The sequence below is a fragment of a genome, unplaced genomic scaffold (assembly GCF_019419815.1).
Source record: "Pyrus x bretschneideri cultivar Hongxiangsu unplaced genomic scaffold, Pyrus_bretschneideri_v1 Contig1, whole genome shotgun sequence".
NCBI classification, from domain to species: domain Eukaryota; kingdom Viridiplantae; phylum Streptophyta; class Magnoliopsida; order Rosales; family Rosaceae; genus Pyrus; species Pyrus x bretschneideri.
The window spans coordinates 10,687,693-10,702,771 of NW_025999390.1; the positions used below are offsets into that span (position 1 = coordinate 10,687,693).

Below are 15,079 nucleotides of genomic sequence, written 5' to 3' on the forward strand. Positions count from 1 at the left end.
TTTATTATAAATTAAGTTTATATATTTTTATATTGTAGAATTTAAAAGGAACTTTAACGAAAAGTTTTCAATACTATTTCCTTTAACGAAAAATTATATTTTTACACTAAAAAGTTAATCATGGTACTATTCACTTTACCTTTTATTTTGTCCTTATCGTTAAAACTCAAAGTTTTCAAGCCATTTTCATTAGTTTTCCTGAATTTTTTAAGAGAGTGTATTCAATTGGGAATTTGAGAGATTTTAATGGATTTATAAATTTATGGATTTTTATAGAGTTTATAATTGATTTGTAGAGATTCCATGTAAAATTTTGATTTAATTTCCTCAAAATCTCATGGAAAGAGGAGAGATTTATGGATACTTAAAATACACTACAAATTCTCTCTAATTCCTCAACTTTTCCAAATTCTTTAAATTCAAATTCAAATTGAATACCCCTGAAATGTTATAAACTTCTTTAAAATTCTAATTGAATACATCCGGATTTCTAAGGATTTTAATAAACTATCTTGAATACACATTTAATTTTAGAGAATAACTTAAAATCCTGATTGAATACCCTAAATTTATTAAAAGAATTAAAATCATTCAAAATTTCAATTAAATACACCCCTAAATTGCTTAAAGTGGTATTTTTATTGCCATAATTGTATGGATTTTTTTGAACGTATAAAGTTACGTTTTTTGGCAATTCCTATATGATAGGAATTCTGTATACCATTAAATCCTGTATTACGGATGGAATGTGAACCAGAAGAACAATAACAGAGCAGTAAAATTACGATTCCCACCCAAAAAAAAAGGCAAGAAAACAGAGCCACCCTTTTCTCAAAAAGTTTGAATCTTGATAGAAACAAAGCGCAGGTAGACCCATACGCTCCCAACCCACCACCCCACGCTGCATCCAATTCAATATTCTCCATTTATTTGCTGTTTTTGTTTTCTTTAATCCGTCGCTTTGCCTTGAAGACTGAAGAGTCCGCAAACCGACTTGTATTTTTTTTTTGGGGGGGTTTTTTAATCTGAACTTTCCGTTCACGCATCTCTTTTGAACACTCAATCAACTCATTCACTCTTCCTCCAAGCTTTGGACTTTCAGCAATGGCTTCTTTAACCCCGATTTCGCAATCCCAATCACTTTTCAACAAAAACCCGTTCAAGTTGCCCCCAATTTTGGGCTCCGATTTCTTTCCGAAGAAGTTCTCTTTTTCGTTTCTGAGGATGAACTCCGGAGTGCCCACCAACGCGGCGGCGGTGGCCGGGGTGGTTTCGGCCACCACGGCGGAGAAGGCGAAGAAGAGGTACCCCGGGGAGGCGAAGGGGTTCGTGGAGGAGATGAGGTTCGTGGCGATGAAGTTGCACACCAGGGACCAAGCTAAGGAGGGGGAGAAGGAGGTGAAGGAGCCGCAGGAGGGGCCGGTGGCTAAGTGGGAACCAACCGTGGATGGGTATTTGAAGTTTTTGGTGGATAGCAAGTTGGTTTACGATACCCTTGAAGGGATTGTTGAAAAAGCCCCCTTTCCTTTTTGTGAGTAAATTGTTTTATCGTTTTGGATTAAAAGTTTGAATTTTTTGGATCTTTGAATGCAAATTTGTTGGCTGATATTATATTTGTTTGAATGTTTTCTGGCTGTTGTTTATTCTGTTGGAGTTATTGGCTTTGATATGGTTGTTAAGGTTTGGATTTTGATCATGTGTTTTGGATGTTGGATGATCTTGTTATACTTTAGCTGTGTAGAATGCGTATCGCTGTGTTTGACTATTTGATTTCGAGTTTTATAGTGCCGAGGAATTGCTAGACTGCTAGTGATCTGTGTTCATTAAGTATTACCGATCATGTATGTTTCTTTGAGTGTGTAGGGATACTGCACCAACAAAGAAGTACAATCTTATATGTGCATTTGTATGTCGCACAACTTTTATGTTAGGATACTGCATCAGTTACTGTCTTGCATAAAGCTTTTCTTTGACAGTCTGCCGGGCAGAATGTTGCCGGTGCAACTTCTATAACATTCTTTGTGTTCTGTTATATAGTTGGATGGTTAAGAAGTTCTGTCTTGACTCTTGACTTCATTCATTTGAAACGCCGGTTTCCTTCAGTTACTTTGGACTTAGGAGTTGTAGCTGTTGTCTAAACAATTGGTTCTGCCACTCTCATATTGAAGTCTGTACTTTGTCAGAGCAACATGTTTTATGAGCAAAAGAACAACAACCAAGCTCATTCGTTGGGTTGTCATGTTTTATAAAAGATGTTTTATGACCTAAATATGTTTTATGAGCAAAGTTTTTTCTTGTTCTGTTTTGATTGTCATGAAAGGATGGGAGCCTTTAGATATGAGCATGAAATGAGATTCCGAGCGTTCATGTTTATCTGAGTGTTTACAAAATTACTTGTACTTATTGGTATGTTATTGTATGACATGATTGAGCTAATTCGTAATGTTGCACTCGTTTTTTTTTTTTTTTTTTTTTTTTTTTTGGCATATAGACGCTGAGTTCAGAAATACTGGATTGGAAAGGTCTGAAAAGTTGGCGAAAGATTTGGAGTGGTTTAAGGAGCAAGGGTATGCCATACCAGAACCTTCTGCTCCGGGTGTAACCTACGCAGAGTATCTTAAGGAACTGTCGGAGAAGGATCCTCAAGCATTTATTTGCCACTTCTACAACATATACTTTGCTCATTCGGCTGGTGGTCGAATGATTGGGAAAAAGGTACATAAATAATGGCTGGAAAGTGTGCCCACTTATTTTAACTTGTTGACATGTCATAGTGTATGTCACATTGTTGTGAGCTGGTTGAGTGTATGAATAAGGATACCAGGATAATCTAATCTGTAATTCTGACATTGTTTCAGATAATTACTTATTTTTGAGGGTTGTTCATGTAAATTGAGTCTCCGGGATTAACAGCAATTGTGATTTACCTGCATTTTTCTTCTTTCTGAATAGTAAGCAGTCATAAGAATACTCGTATTATACAAATTGGAGAGAGAGGGAAAAAGGGTTCATAGCATGGTATCGAATTGAATGACTAACGTTTGATTTATGCGTGTAGGAAACGATTGATTTTCTCATTTCAACTTCTTAACACATGTTATGTTTATTTTTACCCAACTTCAGGTGGCGGAAATGATACTTGACAAAAAGGAATTGGAATTCTACAAATGGGACGGCGAGCTTCCTCAACTGTTGCAGAATGTACGGGAGAAGTTAAATAAAGTTGCAGAGGTAGATTTAATTTGTTTCTCTTCGTTTGCAAAATCTTCTTTCGTGCATATCTTGGCTTGATTTAACTTTTACATGCGTGCATCGACAGAGCTGGACGAGGGAGGAGAAGAACCACTGCTTGGAAGAAACCGAGAAATCGTTCAAACATTCGGGAGAGATTCTGCGTCTTATATTGTCATGATGCCACCTGATATGATTGTACTGCCACTGTTGTAATCTTGGAAACTTTGTCTGTGAAGACATGAGGTTACAATTACTGTGTTTAAAGCAAAAAACAATTGTGAAATTGTAAATGAGATATCGCCTATGCCTTTTTATTTAAGGAAAAATAATGAAAATGGTTTGAAAATTTTGAGTTTTAACGATAATGATAAAATAAAAGGTAAAGTGAATAGTATAAGGATTGACTTTTTAATGTAAAAATGTGGTTTTTCGTTAAAGCGAACAGTACCGGGAGTTTTTTTGTTAAAGTTTCCTTTTATTTATGGATTGATCTCCATCTGATCAATCTTCAGGAAATTTTTTTTTTTTGGATTCAACAAGTCAAAGCAAAATCATTGGACAAAAATAAAAAGGAGCGTGAGGAGAAAATGCGACGGAGCATGAAAATCGCTACTCATTTTTAGAGGCTAGTTCCCAATGGTGTTTTTTTAGATGCAATGAGATGCCAAGTTGACGATTCCAAATTAATCACAACATGGCATGTGAGCAAGTTTGGTGATTGTGAGTGTGCCACTACTCATTATCACTAGTACACGGGATTTGAGTAATGGAGACTTGCGGGTAAAGAGTATCGCGGTCTGTCTTAAATGCAGTAACCATATTACAGTATCTAATCAAAGGAATGAGTTCTTGACTTGTTTACCAAGTACAACATTTCACTACACTGAGCAACATATTTTGGTCTTTTCTGTTCTGGTCGAAATTTCTAAGAATCGTATATGTCCTTGCTGGTTGCAACGATCTAGGCGTCATGCGTGGTCATGAAGCCGCCCAAAAACCCGGCACCATTGCAATCTCCACACAAAATCTCCCTCTTCCCCCTGCAAGAAAACATTGTTACTAGTGTCGGATGGTATGGTAGCACATACGAAAAAGAAATAGCACAAGAATTCCGAAAGGTGAAAGACACAGTCGAGCTAAACAACGAAATGGGAGTGTTCCCACTAGGATGAACTATAAGCTGGTCAATTTGATGAGGGGAAGGCACAGCATGCAGCATTTGAAGTATGAAATCTGTTTATTAGGAAAGTTAACTTTTGTTCCTCCGTGAAAATTACGATGATATTAGATTTTGATTCGAGTCAACATGGTTACCTGCAAAGCCAACATACTCCACCAGCTTTAAACTGTCCGTTGAAGTGGTCTACAGAATTAACTCCCGTACCTTCACATTGACTACCCGCTTTCGCACCTGGTTGATGGATCAAAAATAAAAAACCAGTGAGCTGAAATTCTCAGATACTAATACTATCAAGCAATGGACGATTAAGCCCTATAACTCCTCCAAGATAGAGACAAGAAGCTATATATCATGCCAGAGAGTCGGGAAACGATGAGGAAATAGTTGCCTGATGCTTTCAGATATTTCATCATGAAGCTTTCAAGTCGATATTCAGCATAAGATACATTCAAAGACGAGTTGTTCGCTTACCATTTCCCTCACATGCAGAACATACTATGCTATTTACTTTGGTCGTTGGAGTACCATCTGTGGCCTGCAAGACAACACCAAAGTGAAGTCTGAGGAAAAGAAGAGCCTTGGATAATGCTATTAACCGATTCGCGTATAAAGTCCTCTGCTCATATGCTTACACGATTCACAAGCAACAATTCTTTCTGCAACTTTCAAAAACAATCGTTACATCCTACCATTCCCCGCCATCCAACGATCCCAACATTCTAGCAAGCTCATAAGTTATAACCAACTTCCAAACCTCTACTCTTAAATAAAGACATTTACTTAGAAACTGGGGAATCTTTTGGTCATTAAACATATGTTTCACACTGCTAATTTCACAATTCATTACACCCGTTTCAGTTCTAAACATTTCTTCACAAAACAATTACATAAAATGGTCCAAGCCAAAAAAGGTGCTTTAGCAAAGGAAATCAATGGAAAGCAAGATTTTCAAATGTTGGAAAAATGGGTTGGTCAGAAATGCCTCACCTTGACCTCCCAAGACTGAAAGTTTGCAGCTTTCGAGTTCCGAAACACTTCATTCACCCGAATAACCTTCCTGCGAGTCGAATTTTCGATATAAACCCCTGTAGAAAAATCGAAGTGTTCACTGAATTAACAAAAAGAAAAAGAAAACAATCAACTAAAATTGCAGAGAGGATAGAGAGAGTACTTGGTTTGTTTATGGAATTGAAGGAACAAAGAGGCGTGAAAGAAAGAAAGGTTGCCATTCGAAGAGGATTTTTCAAAATTCTCTCTTTTTTGGAGTAAGAAAGTTACGGCCTTTATTCAGAACCTGTGGAGAGTGAAGAGTTGACTCTAATGAAACAGAGGATAAGGTACTTCTTTATATGAACATTAAACAGACGTTTTAATTACCTCAATGCCCTTTGGTAAAATGAAATCGTTACAGCTCAAACAAAACGCTGCGTTTCAATTGGGTTTCAGCAGCATTTGTCTTCTTTCAGCGGGCAAGCATGGCTCCTCCAACAATCCTGATGCCAAGAAACTCGACGGTGACATGACCCCATGACAGTGGGGGCGGGGCGCCGGGGGGCGGGGGGGGGGGGGGGGGGGAGGCGCGCGTGGGTGGTGGTGGGGTAAGCGGAAAGTCAAGTTCATCGTTCATCGGCAACGAAACAAGGGAAAAGGCAATGCGAGTGTTCAATCAAAACATCAACGTTCTAGTTGATGATAAGCGAATCGTGATGGCTCACTTCTACATTACTTGTCCACATACCCTGGCCAAACCTCGTGTTTTCATCCAAAATGTTTAGAGTTGGTTTACTATTGCAGACTGGTATAGATTTCGTTACCACTCCTAGATTGTGAGAGGTCTTTTATTAGTCTTATGCAGTACATGTTTCTACACTCGTAGAAAAATATCTTAAAACTTACTTTTCAAAACAACTTTAGAGCTTGTAGCGCCCATAATTAAGTAAAATTTTCTCGTTGTATGTGAGGGAGTGGAATTGTACCACGTCTACAACAGATATTGGCAAGCAACTATATTCGTGTCAGACAATTACTTCAAAGTCACAGCCATCCCAATAGCACAAACACACAGTTCTACTAGGAGTGTAGTTAGCATAGTCAAATGAATGTTCATGAACCGAACCACACATCGAATCCACAATATGAATATCGCCTAACCACGGCCCTCCCACGAAAACAAATACATCCACTAGGATAGGACTAGAGTCGCCTTTCGGGGAAGCAAGCCCAAAATTTAAAAGGGCTCCTGAAATTTTGTCATGTAATATTTATATGTAATAATGTCATATGAAAAAAAAAAAAAAAAACTTTTATTAGAATTTTAAAATCTCATTGTGAAATCATTATGTAACACCTCACATCGTTTAGGAGAGTGGATCTTGTAAGCCTTATATGTATATTCTCATCTCTACTTAGCACGAGGTGTTTTGGGAGCTCACTAGCTTAGGAGTTCATCAGAATTCTGAAGTTAAGCGAGTTCGCGTGAGAGTAATCCCAGGATGGGTAACCCATTGGGAAGTTCTCGTGTGAGTTCTCTTAAACAAAACCGTGAGGGCGTAGTGGAGACCCAAAGCGGACAATATCGTGCTACGGTGGAGTTGAGCCCGGGATGTGACAATTATAAGGGTAAAAAAATTTCTTTCTAACTATAAAAATTTAGAGTGCACAATGAGATATTGGAGTGCCATAACAACATCTTAATTTTTTTTTTTTTTTAAACTTTATGATATAATAATGCTATATGTTCAAGTGAAACTTTAAAGCCAAGAGTTTTTTAAGCTTATTTTCTTGTTTTGTGGTTCAAGATTGAATTGCTTTTGATTATTTACTGAAGGTTATGATGGTAACTCTCTTTACTTATTATTTAATGATATTTGTACACTTATAATCATTGAGTCTTGAAGTTTGTTTTGATTTAAGTTATTACTTTTTAGCATCAATATATTGTCCTACTCTTTTTTTTTCTTTCTAGAAAACTATCTTAAGAAGGGGCCTTGTTATAAATTTCGCACAAGTCACTAAAAACTCAAAGACGGCTTTGGATAAGACACATAATGCCATTTTTTTTTAAGGAAAACTAACGAAAAGTTAAAAAAAAAAAAAAACTTTAGTTTTAATGAAAGAGGACAAATAAAGATATAGTGAGTAATACCAAGAAAAGATAAAAGAATGTAGTTTTTCGATAAAGGATCAGGAGTGTTTTGTTAAAACTATTTTTTTTTTCTTTTCATTATTGTTATTTTCTTATCATGCACTTGAAAAGCAATGAAGGTGTTGTCAAACGAAACCAAAAAATGACCACGTGCAGGGCATATTGGATGGCGTGGTATAGTGATTATTGTTTTTGGAAAGTACGTGGAAAGGATGCCATGAAATCCACATTCCACTGTGGTCGTCCACTGCCTTGATGGTGGCCAAACAAGAAAGTGAAGTTGTACGATATTGGGTTGTGTATTGAAGAAAACATATCACGTCGATACTGATTTCGTCAATGAAGCTGGAAGTATATCATAAGGTGCCTTGATACGCGTAGGGCTGGTCTGAGTATAATTGCAGAGACTCACCGGTTTATACATACTTGCCAAAATTTTTTGCGAATACTCTATGTCGCCTGCTTGCTTCGACGTCTCGTTTGATGAATGGCCTTTGCTCCTAACCTTGAGGCGAGTCCAACATTCTTTTATGAGGCACATTTTGTTATTATTATATGTGCGTGTGCAAATAATTTATCTATACTTTACGTAAATTATAATTGAATTAATTTTGAATCAAACATTTTTTTTGTTTCGTAAGTAAATTATATTTCGTGTATTATTATATTATTAGGAACTTTTGTTCATATAAATATATACACACACACATAAATAAAGTATTTACCTTTATGTTTTGGGTGAATTTACCTATATTTATAGGGTAGTGCTACATACACCGAATTCTTGCATTAAATTTGTGCACCCAATGATGTAGCACATTTTACATGATATAAATTTTTATTACAATTATTAATCAAGTTTTAACTTGTATTAAAGTAGGTGGAAAGGATGCCATGAAATCTACCTTCCATTGTAGTCATCTGTTGCCTTGACGGTGGCCAACGAGAAAAAAATAATTGACATCCTCAAAGACATGCCGACGCCAAAATGCTTACAGCACCACTCATGGTGTCCACCACCAGTCCCTTGAGGGGGTGGTTGGACAATGCTCCGTAGGTGTACAACGCCACTCAGGAGTATGTATACTTGTATAAGAACTTGTTTTCGTGCATGCATTGATGAATCAAGTACTGCCACGCGTCTGATACAACCATGGCGAAGAGAAATTGCACCGTTGTGCGCAACGGTGCCAAGAAGGTTTTTTGGTGGTCCACAGTAGCTGTATGGCCGAGAGTGGTCGGGCCTATCAACAAGAACAGCAGCCCCGCTATCGTAGCTTGCCCGAACTGCTGAAGCAAGACTTCGACAATCACAGTTGGTTTGGAGACAAGGTTTTTGTCCTCTAACTCTTTCACTACTGGAATTTTGAAGTCTGGAAATCTGGATTCCACAATTTGAAGAACTGCAGCATAAACCCAGTATAACAGTATGGGACAGATATCCCCAATACCTCATGTGAAAATTTAAATAATGAAATGACATTTGAAAAATGAAACTAAAATGTGAGAAAGATGGACACAAAAAATGTGAGAATAATCATTTCTTCAGACCGAAGGCTGAACATTATACGTAGTAATTTACGATAAAATGAGATAGTTTACACTACAAATAATTTCCAAAGCTCGATTCAAACTATAATTAAGGATATAGGAAATTAGAGTGTAATCTTTGGAGAAAATGAACTTTTGATTAATATCTGGTATAAGATTAAGAATTGAATTTAGTCATTTAACGTTATTATATGTCAGCATGCATATTTCACGTCATTTATCCATTTTCCATTGATTTATAGTTTTCTTTCTTCTAATTTTATGTTGGATAACAATATTTGTTTTCATGAGAGATGTTGTAGAATTTATTACTCATTTGAAATTCAAAGATTTACACTTAAGTTCTAACATTTCGTATTGATCTATAACTATATAAGGTGATGACCCTCACTTTGCGGACATCTCCAACTTCCTCACCTTGTATAAGATGATGGTCTTCTCTCTCTCAACTACATCGACAACCTTCTATTTCGGGTCTATACATATGAACCACAGTGATATGTAAGTTCTAATGAGAGCTGAACACTTGATTATCTTTAGTTTGGAGACGTGAGGATATAAGAGATTGGAATTAACTAAGGTTGTAAGCTGATAAGGATTTTGTATAATAAGGGTCTCAGCAAAACAGTCACGATAGTGTTGAAACACTTATAATGGATGTGAATAATAGGTTTTGTCGGTGATAAGGTTAGATTGATTAGGATTGCATAATGGGAAGAGTCCTTATCAATCATCATCGTATACAGTATAAAAACAAGGGTCCATGCACTCACTCAATCACGCAAACAAAAGAATACTCAGATCCCATTCATTGAGCGATTGCATCCAGTTGAGGAGAGTTGCAAAAGATCCCTAGTTTCCAAGAGATGTCTTCTTCAGGTTAGTGGTTACTTTTGGTACTGTGATTATTCTATTCTGCTGACTTTATTTATATTAATCTTACATTTGGTATCAGAGCTTTCACATACCAATTAACCCTAAGAAGAAAGCATCAAGAATTATTTTGTGTTGCAGATTAAAGAACTGATATATATATTGTACAGAGAAGGATGTTTGTGAACATATGACAGCTAAAGCTGTTTGTGTTGACGAAGGTGTTATCAATACCAATATATATACATCAATAATGGCACTAGGATTCAAAACATTGACACTGATCATCTAAAGAAGTTCAGTTGCTTATGTCTTGGATTCGAAGTGGCATACCACTTCATATATCAACGTGTGAATCTAGTCAGTTTACAAATCATAAAGGTTTTTATTCATGACTACAGAAAACTCATACGTTGGATATGAAGGTGGTATGATTAAGAGAATTACTCGCATACTTCTCAATATAAAATTGTTGAGTTTGTGAAATAAAGATGGGGATTAAAGATTAATACTTTCATTCTATATGAATACAGCCATTAAATCTTTATGTACTATCAATTTGCTAGGCATTATGTGTATATTTTATTAGGCATTATGGTTTTGACAACATTTAGCAAATTGATAGTACATAAAGATTTTGTATAATAAGGGTCTCAGCAAAAACAGTCACGATAGTGTTGAAACACTTATAATGGATGTGAATAATAGATTTTGTCGGTGATAAGGTTCGATTGATTAGGATTGCATAATGGGAAGAGTCCTTATCAATCATCATCGTATACGGTATAAAAACAAGGGTCCCTGCGCTCACTCAATCACGCAAACAAAAGAATACTCAGATCCCATTCATTGAGCGATTGCATCCAGTTGAGGAAAGCTGCAGAAGATCCCTAGTTTCCAAGAGATGTCTTCTTCAGGTTAGTGGTTACTTTTGGTACTGTGATTATTCTATTCCACTGACTTTATTTATATTAATCTTACATGATCTACATTATATTTTGAGAATTGTACAATTACTTACATTTTGGTACATATACTTTGTACATATATTTTGGTACACATGCTTCAGTACATAACTACATATATTTCAGTACACATGATTCGGTACTATATTTTGGTACATATATTTGTGTACAGATATTCGGTACATATATTTCAATACACATGCTTCAGTACATATATTTTGATACACATACTTCAGTGCATATATTTTGGTACATATATTTCGGTACATATATATACTTCGATACATATATTTTGGTACATACATTTACTTTGGTACATATATTTCAGTACACATACTTCGGTACATACATTCTGGCTGGTACACATATTTCGATAAAAATATTTCAACACACATGCTCTGTAGGCGAACTAATATTTTGGTACATATTTTTGTACATATACTTTGGTACATATTTCAGTACACATACTTTAATACATATTTCAGTACGCATACTTTGATATATATACTTCGGTGTAAATACTTCGATATACATGCTTCGATTCATATATTTTGAAAAATGTTAATTGGCAAATTAATATGAGTGTAAATTTGTATTGTAGGTTCCGGTCTTGGAACTCTCGAGGAGTATTGCCGGAAGCACATTGGTATTGGGTTGGAGTGGCAGCTTTGATTGGATTTACTGTTCTATTCAACTTCCTTTTCACGTTCGTACTGGAGTATCTTGATCGTAAGAACCAACAAACTTAGACATTTTTCGTTCTGTCTTCAAACAGTAATTAAATCTTTATGTACTATCAATTTGCTAAATGTACAGCACTTGAAGAGCCCTGTGCAGCATCAGAAGTGTCGAATGAGGCTTTGACTGCAGTATGAGGGAAGTGACATGGAAGCCAATAGTACCAAGCGCCAGCGCGGGATGGTTCTGCCTTTTCAATCTCTTTCGGTTACTTTTAATGAAATACGATGTGCGATTGACATGCCGCATGAAAAGAAAGATCAAGGCATAAGTAATGAGGGCTTCCGGAAAGAAATTCACAAGGGTGTGAACGGAAATTTTAGGCGGAGTCATAACAGCCCTAATGGGTGTTCTGGTGCCGGAAAAGTGACTCTATTGGATGTTTTGGCAAGAAGGAAAACAGGGTGGACATGTCGAGGGTTATGGTTGTTGAGAATGAGTCCCATATTGATGGGAGGAAGGACCTTACATGAGCTTATAAGAGGTTGTGCTACTTCTCATATTGTCAATTGGTTTTATGGTGGAACCTCAACTTTCTTTGTTATAACAGAGCATGTTGTCCTACGTGTGAAGCCAAATGACCACACAGGTCACGTTACCCCATTGTGTTGTCCATGACATCCATGGCTCCGATTACCCGCTGAGGTTGACTCCCGTTAAGAACTTTTGAATATATTTGATTTTCCGTTGCAGATGCTGCTATTGAAAGAGGAAGACGAAGACCCCTTTAGGCCACCATTCTTCCAAGTTGATAGAATACTTAGAGGTTAGGATTATACATAAATGAAATATACTGTACATGCCACATTTTCTGCTCAACTGCTACTAACAAGATGATTTATTACTTAACTAATTAGGGGATGAATGCTGATCTATTAGTAAAGATCAGATAACAAAAAAAGTCATTTTACAATTAAAAGCCTTCAAAGGCACACTGCAGCATGCCGACCAACACAAAAATCCGGTTGATCTCAACGAGCAGCTTCTTCTGAACCAATCTCCTTTCAATGCATTTCAATGTATTCACGGAATGTTTCCCAAAATAGCTTGCCCTCAACTTGTGCATTAGCCAAGCACGTTACAGACTGCATGTTCTCACCGTGTTATATTGATATCTGTTAGATCATTATGTAATTTATCTGACAGAATCATGTATGACTAGCCCGTCTTCAGAAAATTATATGCAAACCAACCATGGTATGGTAGCTTCGTTCTGTTTCTTGTGGCAAAGTCTAAGGTACGAAAAACATGTTAACCCAATTTGGTGCAGTGTGCATCTGTACCATGCTGGGTGCAGTGATTGTAACCCACACTCTTCAGGAATTCTTGTATCTCTCTTGCACTGCTATCACTGGCTCGTAGCAGCCGTTCATCTTCCTCATAGATGATATAGGGTGCTTCTCCTGCCTTTCTGGACAGTAACTTGGAAGCTCCTTTCAGCACATGATATTCCCAACCTTGCACATCAATTTTGAGCAGAAGAACAGGCTCTGATTCCTGGATCACGTCATCAAGAGGGATGGTCCTTACTTGAACTGCCACTTCTTTGTTATTCTTGAAGGCCAGCCTTGCGCCGGTGGCTGAAATAGCACTGTTGTCCATCCGACCAACCAACTGGTAACACAAGCAGAATTCACATGAGAAATGCAGCAGACAGGAGATTATCACAGCATTACATAATTTTGGAGAGCTTATTGATAATTATCTAATACAAACCAAACAACAATGCCAAAAATAGAGTTTTCAATTGTGCTAATCGAATGCCGTTTGGTAAGAGCAGCCTCTCGATCTTAAGTATTTAATCCTCTACTATCCCCTGGCGCATTCTCGTCATTATTCATCTGTGCTTCTATATTCTTAGTGAAACAATGGCCAAAAAAGGGAATACTTCATCACAAATCACTCAAAAACTCAGCTTAGGTCACATGGATTCATTAGCATCACCAATTCAACCCATCATGTAACTATAGCACATTATTAGACCTTCGAATCCAAATTAGTCCGACTATGAAACAGATGTCCTGCACGAAGAATTTTCGCACCCAAATCGCCATCCTATGTACTCTCAAATTGCAAATTTTTATTTTTACTCATCTTCAATCATTTGTTCAATTCACAAACAAACCCAATTCATAGCTAACAAAAGCAGACAACTTTAAATCAAAAACCCAAAATTAAAATTGCAAAAAGGGGGTACCTTGTGGAAGGTGATATTGCCAGGGCTATCGGAGGCGGCGGCCTCGAACACCGTCACCAAATCCCCCACACGATTCAAGTAAATCCCATCACAAATCCGCTGCAAATTCTCGAAAACCGGCTCGAAAGCAAGCACCTGAAAACCCATGACGGCGGCGGCGAAGCTGGCGATGCCGACATTGGCACCGACGTCCACCACCAGCCCGTTGTCCCTCCCTTCTCCTTTGAATTTCTCCAGAACCCCCTGAATCGTCGCCGAGATATCGGGCTTCCGGAACGGCTTCCTCTTGAGGAATCTGACGATGTTCTTGTGGGGCTTCCCCGGCAAGCTGCCCAAATCGGCGAGTGAGTAGATGAAGGGGTAGCGGAGGCCTTCGACGACGTTGGCGATGACGGGGTGCGACTGCGGGCACTCCTCGCAATTGAATGAGGAGATTCCGTAGATCGGAAGATTGGTTCGGATGGTGGGGTCGATGGCGGTGGGAGTGGAGAGGGTGGCTGAAGGGCGGGCGGCGAGGAAGAAGAAGACGAAGATGAGGACGATAGTTGCAGAGAAGAGGAATAAAAGGGGTCTCATGGGTTTGTCTCTTTTCCAAGCATTAGCCATTCGAAATCTGAAAATTGGTGGGAAAAAGTTTGGGTTTTATTTTGCCGGGAGAATTGTGACTTTCTCGGAAAATGCGTGATTTTCCGGGAAAGTTTTGGGATTGGATCTGTTTGCAGTGGCTTTGCTGCTGTAGAAGTTTTTCTGGGGAATGAGCGTACGAGCTTCAACTCTCAACAGTCTACAGAGAGTGAAACTCAAGTGAGTTTTCTCTTATGGATTCTGGTTTTGGACCGTTGGATCAGATGTATGGCTAATTTGAATCTTTCTGGGATTTTCTTGGTAAAGTTGCAAACTTTCTGGGGTTTTCTCGGGAAAATGTTGAATCTTGGTTGATTGGGGATGAATGAGGGAGAACCCAAGATTTGTAATTGAAAGGACAGATTGAAATCTGGATGTGAGTGAAGGATGGAAGCTATTACTTTTGTATTAGTTTTGATAACTGTTTCTGAAAACAATTTTTGGAAACTGAACCAAAATGTTCTAAACTTGTTTGGAAATCAAGCTTGTTCTGTAAAGTTGTTTCTCCAAAAACCCTATTTTTGGGTAGAAAATGGTCCTTTTGACAACTCAGCCAAATATGTTGTAAGCTT

The 15,079-nt window shown here is 37.6% G+C and overlaps 3 protein-coding genes and 1 pseudogene across 4 annotated transcripts; 1 reads left to right on the top strand and 3 right to left on the bottom strand.

Moving 5' to 3' along the window:
- The first annotated feature begins 781 nt into the window (after nt 1-781).
- Nucleotides 782-3,580, top strand: LOC103958317 (heme oxygenase 1, chloroplastic-like). The gene is made up of 4 exons (XM_009370571.3): nt 782-1,531; nt 2,492-2,715; nt 3,124-3,231; nt 3,320-3,580. The coding sequence occupies exons 1-4, from the start codon at nt 1,105-1,107 to the stop codon at nt 3,410-3,412; spliced, it is 852 nt and encodes a 283-aa protein (XP_009368846.2). The 5' UTR covers nt 782-1,104; the 3' UTR covers nt 3,413-3,580.
- Nucleotides 3,581-4,015: 435 nt separating this feature from the next.
- On the bottom strand, nt 4,016-5,745 carry LOC103958316 (protein BUNDLE SHEATH DEFECTIVE 2, chloroplastic-like). 2 transcript variants are annotated; one of them, XM_009370570.2, is made up of 5 exons: nt 5,586-5,745; nt 5,402-5,499; nt 4,886-4,949; nt 4,549-4,645; nt 4,016-4,274 (listed from the first exon to the last, which is right to left on the bottom strand). In XM_009370570.2, the coding sequence occupies exons 1-5, from the start codon at nt 5,641-5,643 to the stop codon at nt 4,196-4,198; spliced, it is 396 nt and encodes a 131-aa protein (XP_009368845.1). In that variant the 5' UTR covers nt 5,644-5,745; the 3' UTR covers nt 4,016-4,195. The 2 variants fall into 2 exon arrangements, with proteins under 2 accessions (XP_009368845.1, XP_048422387.1); XM_048566430.1 differs by lacking the exon at nt 4,016-4,274 and adding an exon at nt 4,292-4,467.
- A 1,838-nt stretch (nt 5,746-7,583) lies between these two features.
- Nucleotides 7,584-9,461, bottom strand: LOC103958359 (annotated as a pseudogene).
- A 2,978-nt stretch (nt 9,462-12,439) lies between these two features.
- Nucleotides 12,440-15,079, bottom strand: LOC103958315. The gene is made up of 2 exons (XM_009370569.3): nt 13,884-15,079; nt 12,440-13,300 (listed from the first exon to the last, which is right to left on the bottom strand). The coding sequence occupies exons 1-2, from the start codon at nt 14,487-14,489 to the stop codon at nt 12,938-12,940; spliced, it is 969 nt and encodes a 322-aa protein (XP_009368844.1). The 5' UTR covers nt 14,490-15,079; the 3' UTR covers nt 12,440-12,937.

Coding starts and splice junctions, on each gene's coding strand:
- LOC103958317 (XM_009370571.3), top strand. CDS start 1,105: ATGGCTTCTTTAACCCCGATTTCGCAATCCCAATCACTTTTCAACAAA. Junction 2,716..3,123: donor GTCGAATGATTGGGAAAAAG/GTACATAAATAA, acceptor ACCCAACTTCAG/GTGGCGGAAATGATACTTGA. Junction 3,232..3,319: donor AGTTAAATAAAGTTGCAGAG/GTAGATTTAATT, acceptor GTGCATCGACAG/AGCTGGACGAGGGAGGAGAA.
- LOC103958315 (XM_009370569.3), bottom strand. CDS start 14,489: ATGGCTAATGCTTGGAAAAGAGACAAACCCATGAGACCCCTTTTATTC. Junction 13,301..13,883: donor GCAATATCACCTTCCACAAG/GTACCCCCTTTT, acceptor TTGTGTTACCAG/TTGGTTGGTCGGATGGACAA.
- LOC103958316 (XM_009370570.2), bottom strand. CDS start 5,643: ATGGCAACCTTTCTTTCTTTCACGCCTCTTTGTTCCTTCAATTCCATA. Junction 4,950..5,401: donor TTCAGTCTTGGGAGGTCAAG/GTGAGGCATTTC, acceptor GTTGTCTTGCAG/GCCACAGATGGTACTCCAAC. Junction 4,275..4,548: donor GGAGTATGTTGGCTTTGCAG/GTAACCATGTTG, acceptor GTTTTCTTGCAG/GGGGAAGAGGGAGATTTTGT.